The sequence below is a fragment of the Bos taurus genome, chromosome 2 (genome assembly GCF_002263795.3).
Source record: "Bos taurus isolate L1 Dominette 01449 registration number 42190680 breed Hereford chromosome 2, ARS-UCD2.0, whole genome shotgun sequence".
Lineage (NCBI taxonomy): Eukaryota > Metazoa > Chordata > Mammalia > Artiodactyla > Bovidae > Bos > Bos taurus.
Window position 1 is genome coordinate 79,657,854 of NC_037329.1, and position 19,086 is coordinate 79,676,939.

At 39.8% G+C, this 19,086-nt stretch overlaps 1 protein-coding gene across 4 annotated transcripts in view; it reads right to left on the minus strand.

Moving 5' to 3' along the window:
- The window catches only part of STAT4 (signal transducer and activator of transcription 4), a 136,525-nt gene that overhangs the window by 89,020 nt on the left and 28,419 nt on the right, over positions 1 to 19,086 (minus strand). For 2 of the 4 annotated variants that reach the window (XM_025001441.2, XM_059874387.1), the window contains exons 3-4: positions 12,681 to 12,809; positions 11,252 to 11,396 (exon numbers count right to left, since the gene is read on the minus strand). In XM_025001441.2, the coding sequence (XP_024857209.1) occupies positions 11,252 to 11,396; positions 12,681 to 12,808 (273 nt within the window). In that variant the 5' untranslated portion in view covers position 12,809. Of the gene's footprint in view, positions 1 to 11,251; positions 11,397 to 12,680; positions 12,810 to 15,417; positions 15,484 to 16,059; positions 16,257 to 19,086 lie in introns of those variants that run through there. The other 2 variants (XM_025001444.2, NM_001083692.2) reach the window with 2 other exon arrangements.

Sequence of the window (19,086 nt, forward strand, 5' to 3'; positions counted from 1 at the left end):
AATTTAGATGATTTGAGGAGAGGGATAATAGGGGCTGGAATGAGGAAAGAAAAAGCTTTAAGTCTTAGGATAAATCTCCAAAATTGTTTTGCCTACAGCAGATAAGGGATGGATCTTTCTAGAGAGAAAGATTGCTCTATATGTGTTTTCAAAAAAACCTACATTCATGTCCCACTTGGCTTAAAAACCTTTGATGGCTCCCCATTGCCAAAGTCCAAACTGCTTCAGTTCAGTTCAGTTCAGTCGCTCAGTCATGTCTGACTCTTTGTGACCCCATGAACAGCAGCATACCAGGCCTCCCTGTCCACCACCAAATCCTGGAGCCTACCCCAAACTCATGTCCAGTGAGTTGGTGATGCCATCCAACCATCTCATCCTCTGTCATCCCTTTCTCCTCCTGCCCTCAATCTTTCCCAGCATCAGAGTCTTTTCAAATGAGTCAGCTCTTCACATCAGGTGGCCAAAGTATTGGAGTTTCAGCTTCAACATCAGTCCTTCCAGTGAACACCCAGGACTGATCTCCTTTAGGATGGACTGGTTGGATCTCCTTGCAGTCCAAGGGACTCTCAAGAGTCTTCTCCAACACCACAGTTCAAAAGCATCAATTCTTCAGTGCTCAGCTTTCTTTGTAGTCCAACTCTCACATTCATAGATGCTGCTGCTGCTGCTAAGTCGCTTCAGTCGTGTCCAACTCTGTGAGACCACATAGATGGCAGCCTACCAGGCTCTGCCATCCCTGGGATTCTCCAGGCAAGAGTACTGGAGTGGGTTGCCATTGCCTTCTCCCATCCATACATGACTACTGGGAAAATCATTGCCTTGATTAGACGGACCTTTGTTGACAGAATAATGTCTCTGCTTTTTAATATGCTGTCTAGGTTGCTTAGCATGGCATTCAAAGTCCTCATCAGTTCAGTTCAGTCGCTCAGTCGTGTCTGACTCTTTGCAACCCCATGGACTGCAGCACGCCAGGCCTCCCTGTCCATCGCCAACTCCTGGAGTTTACTCAAACTCATGTCCATTGAGTCGGTGATACCATCCAACCACCTCATCCTCTGTTGTCCCCTTCTCCTCCTGCCTTCAACCTTTCCCAGCATCAGGGTCTTTTCGAATGAATCAGTTCTTCGCATGAGGTGGCCAAAGTATTGGCGTTTTAGCCTCAGCATCAGTGCTTCCAAAGAACACCCAGGACTGATCTCCTTTAGGATGGACTGGTTGGATCTCCTTGCAGTCCAAAGGACTCTCAAGAGTCTTCTCCAACACCAGAGTTCAAAAGCATCAATTCTTCGGCACTCAGCTTTCTTCACAGTCCAACTCTCACATCCATACATGACCACTGGAAAAACCATAGATTTGACTAGACGGACCTCATACAAGGTCCTCATACAACCCCCTTTTAATGCTTGAGTGCTAAGCTTGTTTGAGGGATGGGGATTCATTCCCCTGTCGTGTTCCCGCTCCTGCTTTTCCTCTGTACATGATTCCCTTCCCTCCCTTCTTCTTGTCAGAGTTCTGAATCGTCCTCTTAGAACCAGCTCAAATGTTCCCAACTCTATTGTGACTGTAAGAAATCCAAATCATCATTTGGAATTTAAATACATATAGACTATAAACAAATAATTATTTCATAAGAGGGAAAGAACAAATCGTTACGGAGACTTGATACACTGTGAGAGAAGACTTAATAAGGAGGGAGAGCAATCCTGGCAGGCCTGGATAAGATAAAGGCCTGGAGGAATATGCAAAAAATGATCCATGAATGAAGTCTCAGGTGGGTGGGATCTTGAGTTGATCACCTGGGATTTCCAATTTAGTGTGATGTGCATGAGCATTGTGATGTACACTTTCCACCTTTTGTTGGCTGTCTCAGATTATGCAGCAAACAAAATCCTGACACCTAACTCACATTTCATCTTAGATGGCATGACTTGCAGGTCTCTTAGCCTTTGAAATGTGAGCATTTTGATATTGGCATCAGGTAATTATCTCAGAAGGAAAATAGGGATGTGTCCTGAGGATTTGGGAAAATAACTGTGGCATGAAAATGGCAAACTGGCTGCTGCCCATGTGTAGAAAATAACCTGAAGGACGAAGCTTTCATTTGGCTCCTTCAGAGGTAACACCGACTGGCTACACCAGGCTCTGTTCAGGTTGGAGGCTGAGGTCATCTCATCGCCTCTCTTGTATATGGTGTACAGAGGGGAAGGAAGAGGAGTGAACTAAGAAAGCAGCACGAGTTGGAGGAGACTGTCTGGTAGATTCAGAGCCACTCAATAGTTGGAAAAAAAAAACAAACATTTTTCTCCATTATACTGCAAAAATGTGCTTCTAATCTTCCACCTTGTCGTGTTAAAAATCTCACTTTGCTCGATACTCAGAACCAACAGTAGGATTTTTACAGACTGGACCAGAAGGAACCACGGTTTACCCAACTTTAGAGGACCTTTCAACCCCAGCATGTATTTTTGTTCAGGCAAATCCAAACACCTCTGACAAAGAGGCCACAAGATTGCAGAGAATAGAACATGTTAGGTGTGGTTTGCACTTGCTCGTGCCCCCTCACTCATAGGGTCTAAAACTCTCACTAACAGACTCATTGCCCTGGTGGGTGAAAAATGCTCTGTAGGTGATGGGACTACTAACCGCAGAGTTATCACCAAAACCCTGAACTCAGCGTTCTAATGGAGGTTTTTGTTTTTATTTTAAATCAGACAAGTTTGCTACTGTCTGTTTCCCCTTCCTGATGCTAATTTGTGATGGACAGCCATTGAGGGTCCTATACGTTAAAAACAAAACATAGGAGGTGTGAATTTTTTAGACTGTAAACTTCATGACTTCCTCCAATTGTATGCCTAGTGCTTAAGATGTAACTGATAATATAATAAGAACTTGTCTAATATTTGTTGACCAGATAATAAGATTGGCTATGTGATATTTATAAAATACTCAATACAAAGTGACAAAGTATGAAAATGGAAAGATACAATCATTTGCCTATTAGCAAACAGTAACAAAAAGAAAGCCACACAATAAAATTTCAAAATGCAAATATAATAAACGGGTCAAAGAGGATATTTTATATGAATTTTTAAAAGTTGAATTCACCAATATTATTTTGTACTTATGCTCCTCACAACGTAGTAACAAATACACAAAGCAAAAACTTCTAGAAGTTCAAGTGTTGATAAACCCCAATAATAGAAAAGATTGACTCAGTATACCACTTTAAAAATCAATGGGATTTTCTAACAGGTTGCCCTGATTCTTTCTTGACTAACTACACTTCATTTAAAAATCAGAGTAACCTTTGAAAAACAGAAATCAGTTCATGTCACACCTTTGCCCAAACCTCTCAATAGCTCCTCATCACGCTCAGAATAAGACTCAGAATCTTGACAAGGGCCCACAAGATTCTGTACAAGGCAACCCAGGCTCACGTCTTTGATCTCATCACTTTTTTATTTCATATTCTAGATACATTCTTGTAAAAACTATAATTTGTCTTAAACTGCTAAGTTTGATCCACAGAGTGAATATTTTTTTTCTGATATATTATTGCACATTTTCAACCTTTCATGTACTCTATTTTTACTTTTTTGCAGTGAAACTTTTGAAATTTTATCATGTGTGCTTATCATCTGTGTCTGATTTCCTTTAGTAATTCCTTCTGTGAGCATACCATTGTAGATTTTGTATAGTATTATACAAAACTTTTAATTTTTCATAATAATTGAGCTGGGTATAGAATTCTAAGTTTCTGGATATTGTATTCTAGCGCTGTGAAGATATTACACTCTTATCTCACTTGATACTCTTTTAAATTTGGCTTTCAGTTTTTCTCATTTCTAAGTAGGTAATATATTTGGGCTCTCTTGCTACTTTCAGGATCTTTTCTTTCTCTCTGGTGTCCTATACTTTCTTTTGATTTACTATGCTTGGGGCCTGTATTTCTAGACCTGCCTCTTGAGAAACCTATATGCAGGTCAGGAAGCAACAGTTAGAACTGGACATGGAACAACAGACTGGTTCCAAATAGGAAAAGGAGTGTGTCAAGGCTGTATATTGTCAGCCTGCTTATTTAACTTATATGCAGAGTACATCATGAGAAACGCTGGGCTGGAAGAAGTACAAGCTGGAATCAAGATTGCAGGGAGAAATATCAATAACCTCAGATAAGCAGATGACACCACCCTTATGGCAGAAAGTGAAGAGGAACTAAAAAGCCTCTTGATGAAAGTGAAAGTGGAGAGTGAAAAAGTTGGCTTAAAGCTCAACATTCAGAAAACAAAGATCATGGCATCTGGTCCCATCACTTCATGGCAAATAGATGGGGAAACAGTGGAAAGAGTCTCAGACTTTATTTTTGGGGGCTCCAAAATCACTGCAGATGGTGACTGCAGGCATGAAATTAAAAGACGCTTACTGCTTGGAAGGAAAGTTATGACCAACCTAGATAGCATATTGAAAAGCAGAGACATTACTTTGCCAACAAAGGTCCGTCTAGTCAAGGCTATGGTTTTTCCTGTGGTCATGTATGGATGTGAGAGTTGGACTGTGAAGAAAGCTGAGTGCCGAAGAATTGATGATTTTGAACTGTACTATTGGAGAAGACTCTTGAGAGTCCCTTGGACTGCAAGGAGATCCAACCAGTCCATTCTGAAGGAGATCAGCCCTGGGATTTCTTTGGAAGGACTGATGCTAAAGCTGAAACTCCAGTACTTTGGCCACCTCATGCAAAGAGTTGACTCATTGGAAAAGACTCTGATGCTGGGAGAGATTGGGGGCAGGAGGAGAAGGGGACGACAGAGGATGAGATGGCTGGATGGCATCAGTGACTCGATGGACGTGAGTTTGAGTGAACTCCAGGAGTTGGTGATGGACAGGGAGGCCTGGTGTGCTGCAACTCATGGGGTCACAAAGAGTCTGACACGACTGAGCAACTGAACTGAACTAAAGGATATATGATGGGCTTCCCAGGTGGTGCTAGTAGCAAAGAACCTGCTTGCTAATGCAGGAGACATAAGAGACTTGAGTTCGATTGTTGGGTTGGGAAGAATCCCCTGAAGGAAGGCATGACAACCCACTCCAGTATTCTTGCTTGGAGAGTCCCGTGGACAGAGGAGCCTGGCGGGCTACAGTTCAAAGTGTCACAAAGAGTCAGGCACAACTGAAGTTACTTACCATGCATGCACGTGGATAAATGACAGGATATATGACAGCCACCAGTTCAGCTGCTGCTCACAGATCTGTTTTATAGTTAAAAAAATTTTTGGTTCCATGTGTATGTGTGCATGCTCAGTTGCTTCAGTCATGTCTGACTCTTTGCGACCCTATGGATTGTAGCCCACTGGGCTCCTCTGTCCATGGGATTCTCCAGGCAAGAATACTGGAGTGGGTTGTTGTGCCCTCCTCCAGAGGATCTTTCTGACTCAGGGGTCAAACCCGCTTCTCCTGCAGTGCAGGCAGATTCTTTACCATTGAGCCACTGGGGAAGCCCTTTTGGTTCTATAACTTGCCTTAATTTGTGATAAATTTATCTATGCATTTAAAATCTGTTACATTTTATCTAGCATTTTTATGTATTTTTAGTGAGACCATTTTTAAGTTTAGCTAGCTAGAAATAGAAGTCAAAATTGGACTAATGAAACATTTAGATTAGATATAAACAAGAGCACTCCATATTAAAGTATATAGAACATTTCTCTCACTCAAAAACGTATAGTGTTAAATTCATGTATAAGGAAAAAAAGGTTGGAAATTAAGTATTTGAATAAAGAATTTAGACAAAGAATAAACTAAACTGAAGAAATCAGATGGATATAGAACCAGATTGGTACATGATATATGTCCATTAGGCTTCCCAGGTGGATCAGTGGTAAGAATCCGCCTACCAATGCAAGAAGCACAAGAGACAAAGGAGATGCAGGTTCAATTCTTGGGTCAGAAATATCACTTGGAGGAGGAAATGGCAACCTACTTCAATATTCTTGCCTGGGAAATCCCATGGACAGAGGAGTCTGGAGGGCTACAGTCCATGGGGTTTAAAAGAGTCACTGGGCGTGACTTAGCAACTATGCATACATGCATGCATGTGTCCATTACAAGTATGGACAAGAATACCAGAATTCTTACTCTACTGGGAGAATGTAAACTTGTATAACTATTTTTGGAAAACAATTTTGGCATGATCCAGTACAATTAAAGATAGACATAACCCAAGATTCATTGTTTCACTCCTAGGTCTATGTCTCAGAGAACTGCATGCACCAAGGGGCACACACAAGGATATTCAGACCACAGTGTCTGAAATAGAAGAAATACAGAAATAACCCAAGTGTCCATCAACAGTAAAATAAATAAGCTATGACACAGTCACACGATGGAATACTCTGTAGCAACGAAAATGAATGAACTACTGCTATATACACCAACATGGGTGAATCTCAGGAATTATGTTGCATGAAGAAAAGTCATGAAGAATAAATATGTGATCCTATTAATGTGAATAGGATAAAAAATATGATCCTATTTAAGTGGTATTTGGTAACTTGCAAACCTATATATCCTCTAAAGATGCCAATATATGGTAAACTGTAACAAAAAGAAAGAGACTGATAAATGCAAAATTTAAATTAGTGATTACTGCGAGTGGGGAGAGAGCAAGAGGAACTGGGCGTGGGGAAACAGGAGGCTACTAAGATACTGATAGCAACTGAGTATAAAATGTCAAAAGTAGCCTGCTCTACTATCCATCCATATATATATATACACACATATGGAATGAGAGAGAGAGCAATGTTAGGAATGATGTTTATCAAATATTAATATGATTATATCTTAGCAGTAGATTTTGTATTATTTCATATTTTCTTTGCATATTTTATATTGCTTCAATTTTTTAAATTATGAATATGCACCGTTTTAATTATTTTAAAGTAATTTTATCTGAGGAAAAGAGACAGTAAAAGGTTGCTGGAGGCTAAATGTTTGTGCCTCCCCAATTCATATGCTGTAACCCTACCCCCAAAAGTGATGGTATTTGGAGGTAGAGCCTCTGATAAATGATTAGATCGTAAGGGCAGAGCTCTCTTGAATGGGATTAGCGTTCTTTTAAGAGAGAACTTAGAGAGCTTCCTTGTGAGGTTATAGTAAAGCTGAATCAGACACTGAACATGCCAGCACCTTGATCTTGGGCTTCCTGTCCAGAACTGTGAAAAATAAATGTCTTTTATGTAAAATTTACTCAATCAATTGTATTTTGTTATAACATCCAGAACAGACTAAGACCCAGAAAGGAAGATGAATAAACAAGAGATTTTCAATAGAAAATTGAAGAACAAAGATCCAATAATCAAACTCCAAGGTGCTAAAAATATGTTAAAAACTCAACGCACAAAAACCTGCACATAAATATTAATATGAGTTTTGTTTATAATTCCCCAACACATATAAACTCACTGTAGTACCTCCATAAAAAGGAATTATCATTCAGCGATTTTAAAAAAGCTACCAAGCTACAAAAAGCCACAGAGGAAATTTAAAACATATTAATAAGTGAGGAAAGTCAATCTGAAATGTCTACATACTATATGATTTCAACTATATGACATTCTGAAAAAGGTGGAACTATAGAGTAAGAAGATTAGTCATTGCCAGGGGCTGGGGCGTGGGGAGGGAGGGAGGAATAAATTGGTGGAGCAGAGGAAATCTTCAGGGCAGTGAAACTGAAATAGCAGATCCAACACATCATGCACTTGCCAAAACCTACAGAACTGTACACCACAGAGAGTAAATGCTAATGCAATCTTGGACTTTAGTAACAATGTACTACAATAGGTTCATCAACTGAAACAAAGTACAGAAAATTGCCAGATAATAAGAGAAAGTAGGGAGAGGCAGGTGGAGAGAGAGCATATACAGAACTCTACTTTTTATTCAATTTTCCTTAAACCTAAAACTGCTCTAAAAAAGAAATTCTATTAGTTTAAAAAATAAGCCCCAAGAACAGAGTGAAGTGTTCTTGAAACACTTCAGATATTTATTTTTATAAAATCCTAACACAGTCCTTACTACATGTTCTGCAATTTTTTAATGCTCCTAACATCCTCGTGGGGTCAATACCACTGTGATTCCACTCATACTGCTGAGGAAACTGAGGCCAGAGAATGTGATCGTTTTGCCCTGGGCCACACAGCAAGCAAGTCATAGAACCAGGATTCAACCCAATACAGGCCTACCTCCTGACCTTGATCTGAGGCTGCCTCCCCTTAAAAGGACTAAGGTAACCTGGACATCAGTGTTCACTGCTTCCAACTCAGAGATTGCCTTGACTCTTGGTTCAGTGGTTTTGTTTAATTTGTCTTTTATAACAAGCCATCCCAAATTTTTATCAGAAGTAGGTGGGATATAAACGGTAAATTAAAATATTGAAACCGGAGACCTCAGTTGCTCTGACAACTGCTAAAATAAATTTACCTTACACCTGCTTAGTTCCCCTGGGATCATGTTGTTTGATCTTTTATTCTATAAAAGTTAAAACAGATTGCATTTAAAATCCCATAGGATGAAAATGTTCAAACCAGATAAACATAGTGTCAATATTCTTTCAGCAGCAGGTTTTTTTTTTTTTTTTTTTCTCCTTCGTTTTGGGGGAGGGGATCTTGCTTTACCAAAAAGATTTGTCTTAATTGGTGATGTTCTTTATCACTATTTTCTATTGTTTTGAATTAATACAAATATCAATAAGTATAGTTTATAAGTCAAAGTAAAAGCAAGTGGTTTTGTCTGTTCAAAATACCCTAATCAATCAAACTATTTTTGGAGTTTCTAGTTTGTAGTAGTTTCTAGTTTGCTTCTAGTACCACACTGGGTACTGGAGGGAAGAGGAAGGTCACAAAAGGAGCCCAAATTTTTACTTTCAAAGAGCTTGTGACCTTCTTGGATACATCCCCCACAGACGAGAGGCTGGTTATCTTACGGCCCATGCTCCACAGGGAATGAGAAAAAGGGGTGAAGTACAGGTGAAGGTTCCCTTGCTGCCCTGGGGCCTTCACAGGTCCTCTAGGAATGGCTGGGAGCTGGACTGGAGGAAGAGAGATGGCAGACCGTTCCTCGCCACCAGATGGTCACGGACAAAGGCTCAGAGTCATTCAAGAGTGAGCTTGCTGTGCTCAGGAACAAGGAGTAGATCTATGGTTCCTAGGGCAGGAATGTGGAGGAGTTTGGGGCAGTTTATTGAAAAGGTGAATAGAGACAAGATGCTGCAAGGTCTGTGACATAAGCAGAGACGTTTGTGCTTGAGCTGAAATGGGACTGGAATTACCACGGGTTCTTGGGCTCCCTCACAATCTTATCCCCACTCAGAAAAATGATGGGTTGGATACTTACTCTTCAATAAGAAGATCCTACTGTTTTCTCTATCAATAACAAGGTCCATTTTTGAAAGCCTATTCTTTTTTTTGCCAGGATAAAAGCTCCAGTTTTTATTATAATCCCAAATAATTATCTTCATTTACATGAAAAGATATAAGAATTTAGAAAAATTAAGTGACTTGCCCAAGGTCACATTTTGAGACTCAGAATTTCCAAAGACCATGAATCACCCATTTTATCCATCTATGTCCCTCTAGCAAAGACCAAGGGTCAGCAAACTTTCCTATAAAGGGCCAGATAAGTGTGCTTAATACACACACACACACATATACATATGCACACATTTTTAATTTAGGCTGTAGGTCCATACAGTCTTTGTCACAACTACTCAACTGTGCCAGTGCAGTGCAAAGGCAGCCAGAGTCAATACATAACTAATTAAGTAAGCTACATTTCACTAAAATACAGAAATTTGAATTTCCTATAATTTTCATGTCACAAACTTATTTATTTTACTTTTATTTTTTAAACACTTAAAAATGCAAAAACCACTCTTAGTCATGGACCATACAAGCACAGGCAACAGCCACATTTGACTTGTGGCTACCAGTTTGCCAAACCCCTGTTTTATGTCCATTGATTAGAACAATAGCAAATGAAGCCAAGATTAAATGTCTTATCTCTGGAAGAGATAGTTTGCTTTACACTGTGAAAAACTCTGTTTTGCTGGTAACAAGTTCATTTCCTACCCCGGCCAAGTCTCTTGCAAATTTGTAGGGGATTACAAAGGCAAAGATAACAGTAAAAGGACAATGAAAAAAAAATCCAATCCTAACAACAATAAAACATTAACAATTTAAAAAACAGCAATCCAAACAACAATAAAAAATTAATATCTATTTCCCTCTCACAGATGTTAGTAATATCAAGAACATTTCTATTATAGTCTAGGAAAAGTCTTCTAAAACTGCATTCATTGTTAAGTTTGAGGTTCTAAAGATGTATCACTAAGAAATGGTACATGTATATTTCATGTTCTCTAATATGTTGTAAAAGCACTTTGTAAATATTAGAGCAGTCCATGTTCAGAGTTTGCTTCATTAGCATCTCTGCATTTAGGTCAATAATAGCCTGCTCTTAATTCTTTAGATTCTTGTTTCACTTATTCATTCATCTGTTTAATCAATGAATATTATACATCTACCATATGTCCAACTTTGTGGTGGTCACTGGGAATTCAAAACTGAATGTTAAAGTCCTTGCCTTAAGTAACCCACATTTTGAGGGAGAAGAAATGCAGAAGTAACACTAATGTAGAATACACTAAATGCTACAGTACAGATGAATTGCAGTTACGGGAACACCTTGGTGAACTTTTGGAATTAACTTTTGGAAAGGGAAGCTTGGATGAACTTTTTGGAACGGGAAGCTACAGGACACCAAAGAACGCTTTCGAAGGTGAAGTTTGAACCAAATCTGGAAGAAGACATACGACCATAATGCCTCCACCTATGAATGAGAACAATACCAACTCTGATTTGTTACATACAAGACAAAGGCAAGAAAGGTTTGGAGGGACAGCTGTGAAATGAGCATCTTTCAGATCCCTGTCCCAGACTCTCATCAATTTGATCATAACTAGTAAACAGTCACATGCAAATCATACTCTCCCCTTTGTGGGCATCTTAAGATTCAAAAGTTGGTGAAAAACAAGTGTTGGGTAATGAAATAAAATTGAGCACAAAAGGTAAAGTCATCAGAGAATTCAGCTTTTTCCCTTTTAAATCTGATACAGAAATACAATAAGACTACATTTTTTTAAAATTGAATTTAAGACTTATAAAGACAAATATTTTGAAAAAGTAGAATGCATTCTCACCTGAAGGACTTTCCTAATTCTTTTCAGATTGTGAATTAAAAGTAGGTTTTTCTCTTTGGAAACACGGCCTAACTGTTCATCCAGTTGTATTAACAAGTTTTGAAGAAGAATTGTTGCCATAGTTTCATTGTTAGATGCTGCCTCCCTAAAAAACAAAAATGTTATTACACAGCGGGAAACAACTTATAAAAATGCCTACTTTTTACCATAATCATTTTAAAGTGATAAATATATCCCACAGTGATAAGCATTTAATGGTTTTAAAAATTAAATTGTATACACATGACAGTATATTCAACACCACTAATCATTAAGGAAATGCAAATCAAACCAGGAGATACCACTTCACACCTATTTGGATGGCTATTATCGAAAACACAAGATAAGTTTTGGTGAGGATGTGAAACTGGAACCTCCTTGTATATTGCCAATGGCAGTGGAAAACTGTACAGCCAGTGTAGAAAACAGTATGGAGATTCCTCAAATTATAAAGATAAAATTACATACAATTCCACTTCTGGGTAGATACTCAAAAGAACTGAAGTAGGGACTTGAGTAGATAATTTGTACATCAACATTTAAATCAGCTTTATTCACAATAGCTGAAAGAAGAAATCACTCAAATGTTCATTGAAGGATGAATATAGAAATGCAGTATATGCATACAACAAAATATTATTCAACCTTAAAAAGGAAGGAAATTCTGATACATGCTATATGAATGAACCTTGAAAGAATATGCTACATAAAATGTTGGTCACAAAATAACTAATTTGGTGTGACTACACTTATATGCAGTACCTAGGCTAGTTAAATTAAGAGACAGAAAACAGTGGTTGCCAGGGGCTGGGGTAGAAAGAATGAGGGGTTATTATTTAATGAGTACACAGTTTCAGTTCAGTTTTAAGTTGAAAAAGTTCTGGAGATGGATGGTGGTGATGGATGTGCAACAATGTGAATATGCTTAAGGCCACTAAGCTGAACACCTAACAAATGTTAAAATGGTAAATTTTATGTTATGCATATTTTATCACAATAAAAATTTTAAGAAGACAAAAGCAAAAAAAAAAATTGTACAAGGTGACTGGAGCTTCCAAAAATGTTTGTAAAACATATTAAGAAAAAATGTTTATTTTATTGAGTCTATGGTGGAGAATTGATATAAACAATAGACTTACTTCTTGGCTTTTTAATACTTAGAAAATCACTGGGGGTTGGCTTATAAAAACAAAGCACTAGAACCATAAAGGTTTAATCTACAATGGATGAAACCAGAAAGGACAATGATTCTTCTCCCTTAAGGAAGCTTTCCAAAGCCTCAAAGAAAGTTCTGTACCTGAAAAGAATGTATCTACTGAGTTAAAAGTGGACCATAGAGTAAGTCCATGTGTAAGTCCTCTAGGGAAAATACAATAACATTTGATCCTACCAGTCCTGATTTTCAATCCACTGGGCCAGCAGATGCCGAATTTCCATAGGAAAGTTGTCATCATAGAATTGATCGACTTGCTCCAAAAATTTTATTTCTAACTGTTGGACTTGATTCCACTGAGACATGCTATAAAGAAGAGGAAAAAATAGAACTTAAAAATAATGTTAATTAACAACTATGGTACATGTTTTCTTTTCCTTTTTTTTTTTTTTTTGGATTTCGGACAAAGACAATGTTATCCATTAAGTAACTGGAGAAAAAAAATTTATTTTATAGTCATTCAATTAAAGAAAACAGAAACAAGAAAATGTTTTCAATCCAAAGATAATGCAGTTCTGAGCTTTTTCCTAAGGCATTCCTAAGGAAGGAAAAAGGATTCTTTTTCTACCCTGAGCCATATTTTTCTTTGTTCTAAAAGAAACGCCAGATCCACCTTCTCTAGAAAGCTTTCATTCCCCCTCAAAACCCCTCACATCTGTCTACACAGATATGTGTATTCTCAACAATCTCCTTCCCTAGTCTGTGCTCCCCCTCACTATTAATTAGACTTTGAGCAACTTGAAGGCAAACAACAAACTAAACTATATCTCTTAAGATTCTCTTAAGGCTTTATATATGCTGCAGCATCAGTCGCTCAGTCTTTCCGACTCTTTGTGACTCCATACACTGTAGACCACCAGTCTCTTCTGTTCATGGAATTCTCCAGGCAGGAATACTGGAGTATGTTGCCATTCTCTTCTCCAGGGGATCTTCCCAAACCAGGAACCGAACCCAGGTCTCCCGCATTTCAGGTGGATTCTTCACGATCTGAGCCACCAGGGACACCTCATGTGAGGACTACCCAATAAAAACTTCTTTTATATAAAACTGTCCAATCCCTTTTTATTCCAGATTTGTCTGGCTTCTAGAATCAGTCATATTCCTAGACTTCTAGTCTCAGTCTTACCTATATGAAGAGTTTCATGTGGGCTTTTCTTTCAGTTCAAAATACCTCTGAACAAAGAAATATTTTCACTTCTCTCTGGAATGATCAACTATTGCTGGGCAAAGCTTTTAAAGTCTACTTGTAATCAGTCTCTGATGTGTATCTGACAGTGGTTAAACCCTCAACATACTGAAGAAGAAACCACTTGATGCAGTTGGCGGTGTGTCATAAAACAAAAGTATGTGTTTCCCCAACATAACCCCATTCTGTCCAATTTAGAAGCTTTAGACGTATTTCTTAACTCAAGGAAATGAATATGACATCTCTCCTTGAAATTACAGTATTTTATTTTTCCCAAAGTCAAAATTTTTATTGTTTTGTCACTAATTCTAGATCAAACAAAGAAACCTTTTATGTGATCAATCACAATGGTGTTTCAACTTACCCTGTAGGTATATTAAGATTTCCTTTTGCTTACAGAACATTATGATGATAAATTTCTCAGGTTTCAAAGGGAACCATTTCAGGAGTACCTTTTGTATTTAAAAAAGATTAATGCCAATGTTTTGCTAAACGAAAGTGACTGGAAAAAAATTTTTCACTTTCTTATCACTATATTTATACATATAATCCTAGGCAAAAGTGCTCAGTAAGTACTCATTAAGAGAAGAATGAGTGGGTCTCTGGATGCTGTAAATAGCACAGGTGGCTAGTATTATTCTGACTTTAAAATGAAAAGAAAAAAAATCTGAGGGACACATAGGCAAAATGACTTGCCCAAGACACACAGCTCCTAAGGAACAACCTGAGGTCTCCTGACACTACACATGGTTGTCTTTCCTGATGTTGGGTGTATATATATTCCTCTCAAAATTGCAACATGTGTTGACATGCTACTATCCCCATGGCTCTGCTCTATCAGTTTATTCTAGTGAATGATAAAAGAACAGGTGCTGAGAATAGCATTATAATTGTAACTGCTACTATTGTTCAATCTCTGCTATGATCTGGATGAAAATCTATTTTCTAACTAAGAATTAACTGGACTGAACCCATCCTAAAGTTAGATCACTCCTAGGATCTGAGTCCACCCTCCAGAGAGATGAACACAAGGCTGAACGGGGGAAAGACAGGTTTATAGACTCAGGACACTTTTTTCTGTTGCAGCCTCTAGTAATGCCTTTAAAGGACCTAAAAACACCTTCACTCTCTAAGGGCTAATTGTTCCCATCCCAAGAAAACTACCGAGCATTTCTTTTGAAGACTGAGTGCCTGCCTAGTCTCTTTGAATGCCTGGCCCTAGAAGAAGCCTGGTAAACGGGCGTTTTCTCCCACCGCCTGGGGGCTAACGCTGCCGCTTTGGGGTTCTGTGAAAAGGGGGCGACTTACCCTAAAACATCACTGCTCTTATCAAAGCCTCAATCACTGGCTACCTCCGTCGCGGGCTTCTGGCTGAAACCCAGGCAAGCAATCTAATGCCAGGCATGAGAGTTAAGAGCCGCTGGCTAAGAAAGTGAAGCGGAGGGGCCACACTCGGCGTGGACACACCCCCGCTGCAGCCACAGGGTCGCACCCACCCAAGTTCACAGTCTCCCGGGCACAGTGCCCGGGTCTTGCCGCGGAGAGACCCGCGCCACAGCGAACCTTTGAATCATGGAGTCGACCGCTTGTTTCTAAAACTCCTCTTCCTCAGCTAGATTACCGTGAAGTAACTGTCAATACAGCACGGGCGCGGCAAAACCTGCAGAACCATGTCCTGGCCCGCCCTCCTCCAGAGAAGCCACGCCAAGGTGCGGTCTGCCTCCTTACCTGGCTCCCTCTGCCCGCGTCCCAGGCGGTGCTCAAGTCCGGGATGGGAATCGCCCAGCGCGGTCCCCCAGGACCTAGCCGCTGACGCCTCCGTCAGAGGGGATTTGCATTTCTCCTCCTACTTGAGGCTTTCCTGTGCGTCAGTGTTAGAACCTCCGGTACTTTACTAGGGTCGTTCCCACCCACTGCCTATTCTAGAAACGCTAAAGAGCAGAAACAGGTTGAAGCCACCACGCGGGGCGCCCTCTCCTCATCCCCATCAATCACTCCAGCCACTCCCTGTGGCCCGAGGGTGTCAGGAAGAAGAGGGTGGGTGGGGGCCACACTCTCTTTTTCTTCCGGTTTCCCCAGACCGAGAGCCCCTGCAGACTTAACTTGTGCCGCGCTTAGTCGCTCAGTCCTGTCCGACTCTTTGCGACCCCATCCATGGACTGTAGCCGGCCAGGAGGATTCTCCAGGCAAGAATACTGCAGTGGATTGCCATGCCCTCTTCCAGGGGATCGTCCCAACCCAGGGATCGAACCCAGGTCTCCCTCATTGCCAGCAGATTCTTTACCGACTGAACTATCAGGGAAGCGCAGACTTACTTGCCCCGACCTAAATTCCTGGCTTCCCGGCTTCCTCCCTACAGACTCTACTCACCACGGTGGGAGCCAGCCCCAGGGATGAAAGGAGTGGGTCGCCAGGATGAAAACAGCCAATGGAAGACTTCACTGTGCGCGGATTCTAACAGGGTCTGCTCACCAGCAGAAGAACCTCACCCAGCGGCTGGAACCAGCTCCTGCGCAGGTGGACACCTGCCCTTACCAGCCCAGAATCATCCGCCCCTACCCAGTAGCTACGTCTGGTTGCAAGGGGATGTGTTTCTCCCTCTGTGAGGTGGACTGGTTCTAGAACCCCAGAGCTGGAGGGAGTCTTGGCCTCATCTGGTTCTGACTCCTCTTTCCTATCTGGAGAGACACGGGGCCCAAAGAGGTGACCCGAGTTACTCAATGATTTACCTGCAAAGACTGGATAAGAACCTGGGGAGTTCAACTACCTCCTAAGCGCTGTTTTCTTTTCATCTCTGAGCCAGATGTTAACATCCCCTGACATGCAGTAAGAGTTCTACAAACGTTCAGGAAAATAAAGACACAAAAACAAAAATGGACGATAGACTAAAAGAGGTAGAAAGAACGACTCAATCTGTTTATGCACATGCCTGGAGAGATCTGCCAAGGTCAAAGCCCTTGCTTCACAGCATGGTGCTAGCCAGCATCACAGAGGATTCTCCTCCTCTTTCAGGAGATATCATCATGTGATTAAATTTACCACCCCTCTCCCTCACTTACAAAGAACAAGTCAATCAACCCCAAAGTCAAACATCTAAATTCAAAGTCATCATCTAAATTCATTTGTCAGGTAGAGCTAGTCCTGGTTGCTTGCTCACTGGGCAGTTTCCAGGAACTTATGCTGCTCTGTCCCCACCTGAAGGAAGTGCCTCATCTGGGCTGCTCCAGCAGCCATGGGGCAAAGCCTGGTTTTCTTCAGGGAACACGGACAGTGCCTTATAGGAAAAAGTCCAAATTCTTGGCACTCAAAGTTCTGTTCAACTTGGTCCTAACCTCTTTCAGAAACTTCTCTCCCCCACCCTCCTGGCCCACCCTGAGAGCCCACAATCTGATGTATCAGTCTCCTCTGCTTTCTAGATTATCCTCTCATATTTTAGTACTGATGCTCCCTTCAGCTGCAGTTTCTTCCCCAACTTGTCTACTCACTGAAATCCTCTCCTTCTCAGTGAAGATTTCACCAATGACTCCAACCCTGTAAGCAACTTTTCCCTGCTCTGAATTCTGATCATGTCCAAGCTAATGCTGTCCAAGAGAAATAAAATGCAAGCAACGTATGTTCACTTTTCTAGTAGCCATGTTAAAAAAGGAAAAAGCAACAATTAAATTACTTTTAATACTGTAAATAACCCAATACATACAGAATATTAACATTTCAGCGTATAATCAGTATAAAAAGTTATTAATGAGATACAGCATTCCATATACAAAAGATCCCACTATATAGCACAGGGAACTATATTTAGTATCATATATATGTATATTATATACAAAACTGATTCACTTTGCTGGGTACCAGGAACTAACACAACATTGTAAATCAACTGTACTTCAATTTTTTAAACTTAAAGAAAAAAGAAGACTGAGAGAAAATACTCCTTACTTCATACGAAATCTTTGAAGTCTGGTGTGTACTTGCCATTTTAGTTAGGAGTCTCCACATTTCAAGTGCTTAATAGCCACATGTGGCTAGTGGCTACCATATTGGACAGTGTAGAACCAGCCCACTCATTTAACACTTTTCACTTCCTGCCTTACAACATTAGTCACACTGGTTTTGTGGGTCTTTATCATCATTATAGTCAACTATTGAGTGACTGCTATAGAAAGCTGAGAGTTTGTTCCCTTCTCTTAAAAACCTCACCTTGGGATACTCCCAGCAGTATTCCAACTGTTTGGTCTCAAGACACCTTTATACTCTTAAAAAAATTGTTGACAACCCCAAAGAACTTTTGTGTATTTCTATTCTGTATTCATCTTTAATTATTGTACTCAAAATTAACTCTGAAAGTTAAAACATCTATTCACTTAAAATTATAGTCATAAACCCACTATGTGCTAAACATTTTAAAATGGAAAACAAGCATATTTTCCAACAGACAGGCAAAATAGAAGATTGGCGTTGATTTACATTTTTAGAAATCTCTTTAATGTCTGATTTGAGAAAAGACAGCCACTTCTACATTTAATTTATTGCAAAATATTGTTTTGCTTAAAGTATCTGGAGAAAATCTGGACTTACATAGATATGTAACTAGAGAAGGGAAGAACATTTTAATCTTTTTCAGATAATGTTGTTATTCTTCTTTGGTACCACACCAAAACTCAACAAGTGGTAATTCCTTAGGAGTTAGTTGTATTGTGGAATGTGAAGCCATATCAGCAAACTTTACATACACTGTTACATTAAAGTCCATTGGTATACCTTGTTTTTTGAATTGAACTCTTAACACACTCAGAATTTTGTAATATCACACATTGTTCAGTTTGGAAAATATTGGTTCACTGAATTACACAACTCTTCCAAATGCTGACACATTTCAACATACAATAACAGAAAATCACAGTAGTTAACATCACCACTGATCTCTTTAGAAAAGTGTTTTAAGTATTGTTGTTTAGTCACTAAGTTGGGTCTGACTCTTTTCAACACCAAGGACTGTAGCCCACCAGCCTGCTCTGTCCATGGGATTTCTTAGGCAAGAATACTGGGGTAGGTTGCCATTTTCTTCTCCAAGGTATCTCCTTGACCCAGGGATCAAGCCCCTGTCTCCTGCATTGGCAGGCAGATTCTTCACTGCTGAGCCACCAGGGAAGCCCCATTTTAAGTATTAGAAAGCTGTTAAATTCGTGATGACAGATACAAGTTTTCCAAACTTGCTTAAAAGCTCCGGTTTTGTTAATGGCAACAAATATTGCCAACTGTTTTCCTTGAAGTGATAACTCACTTTGTTTTCAGGAAAATGTCTTCCAAATACCCAAGTCTTCATAGCCATAGTCAGTCATTTTTTTCAAGTAAAAATGGCCAGGACAGTGCGTGGACAACTTAAAGAATCACATA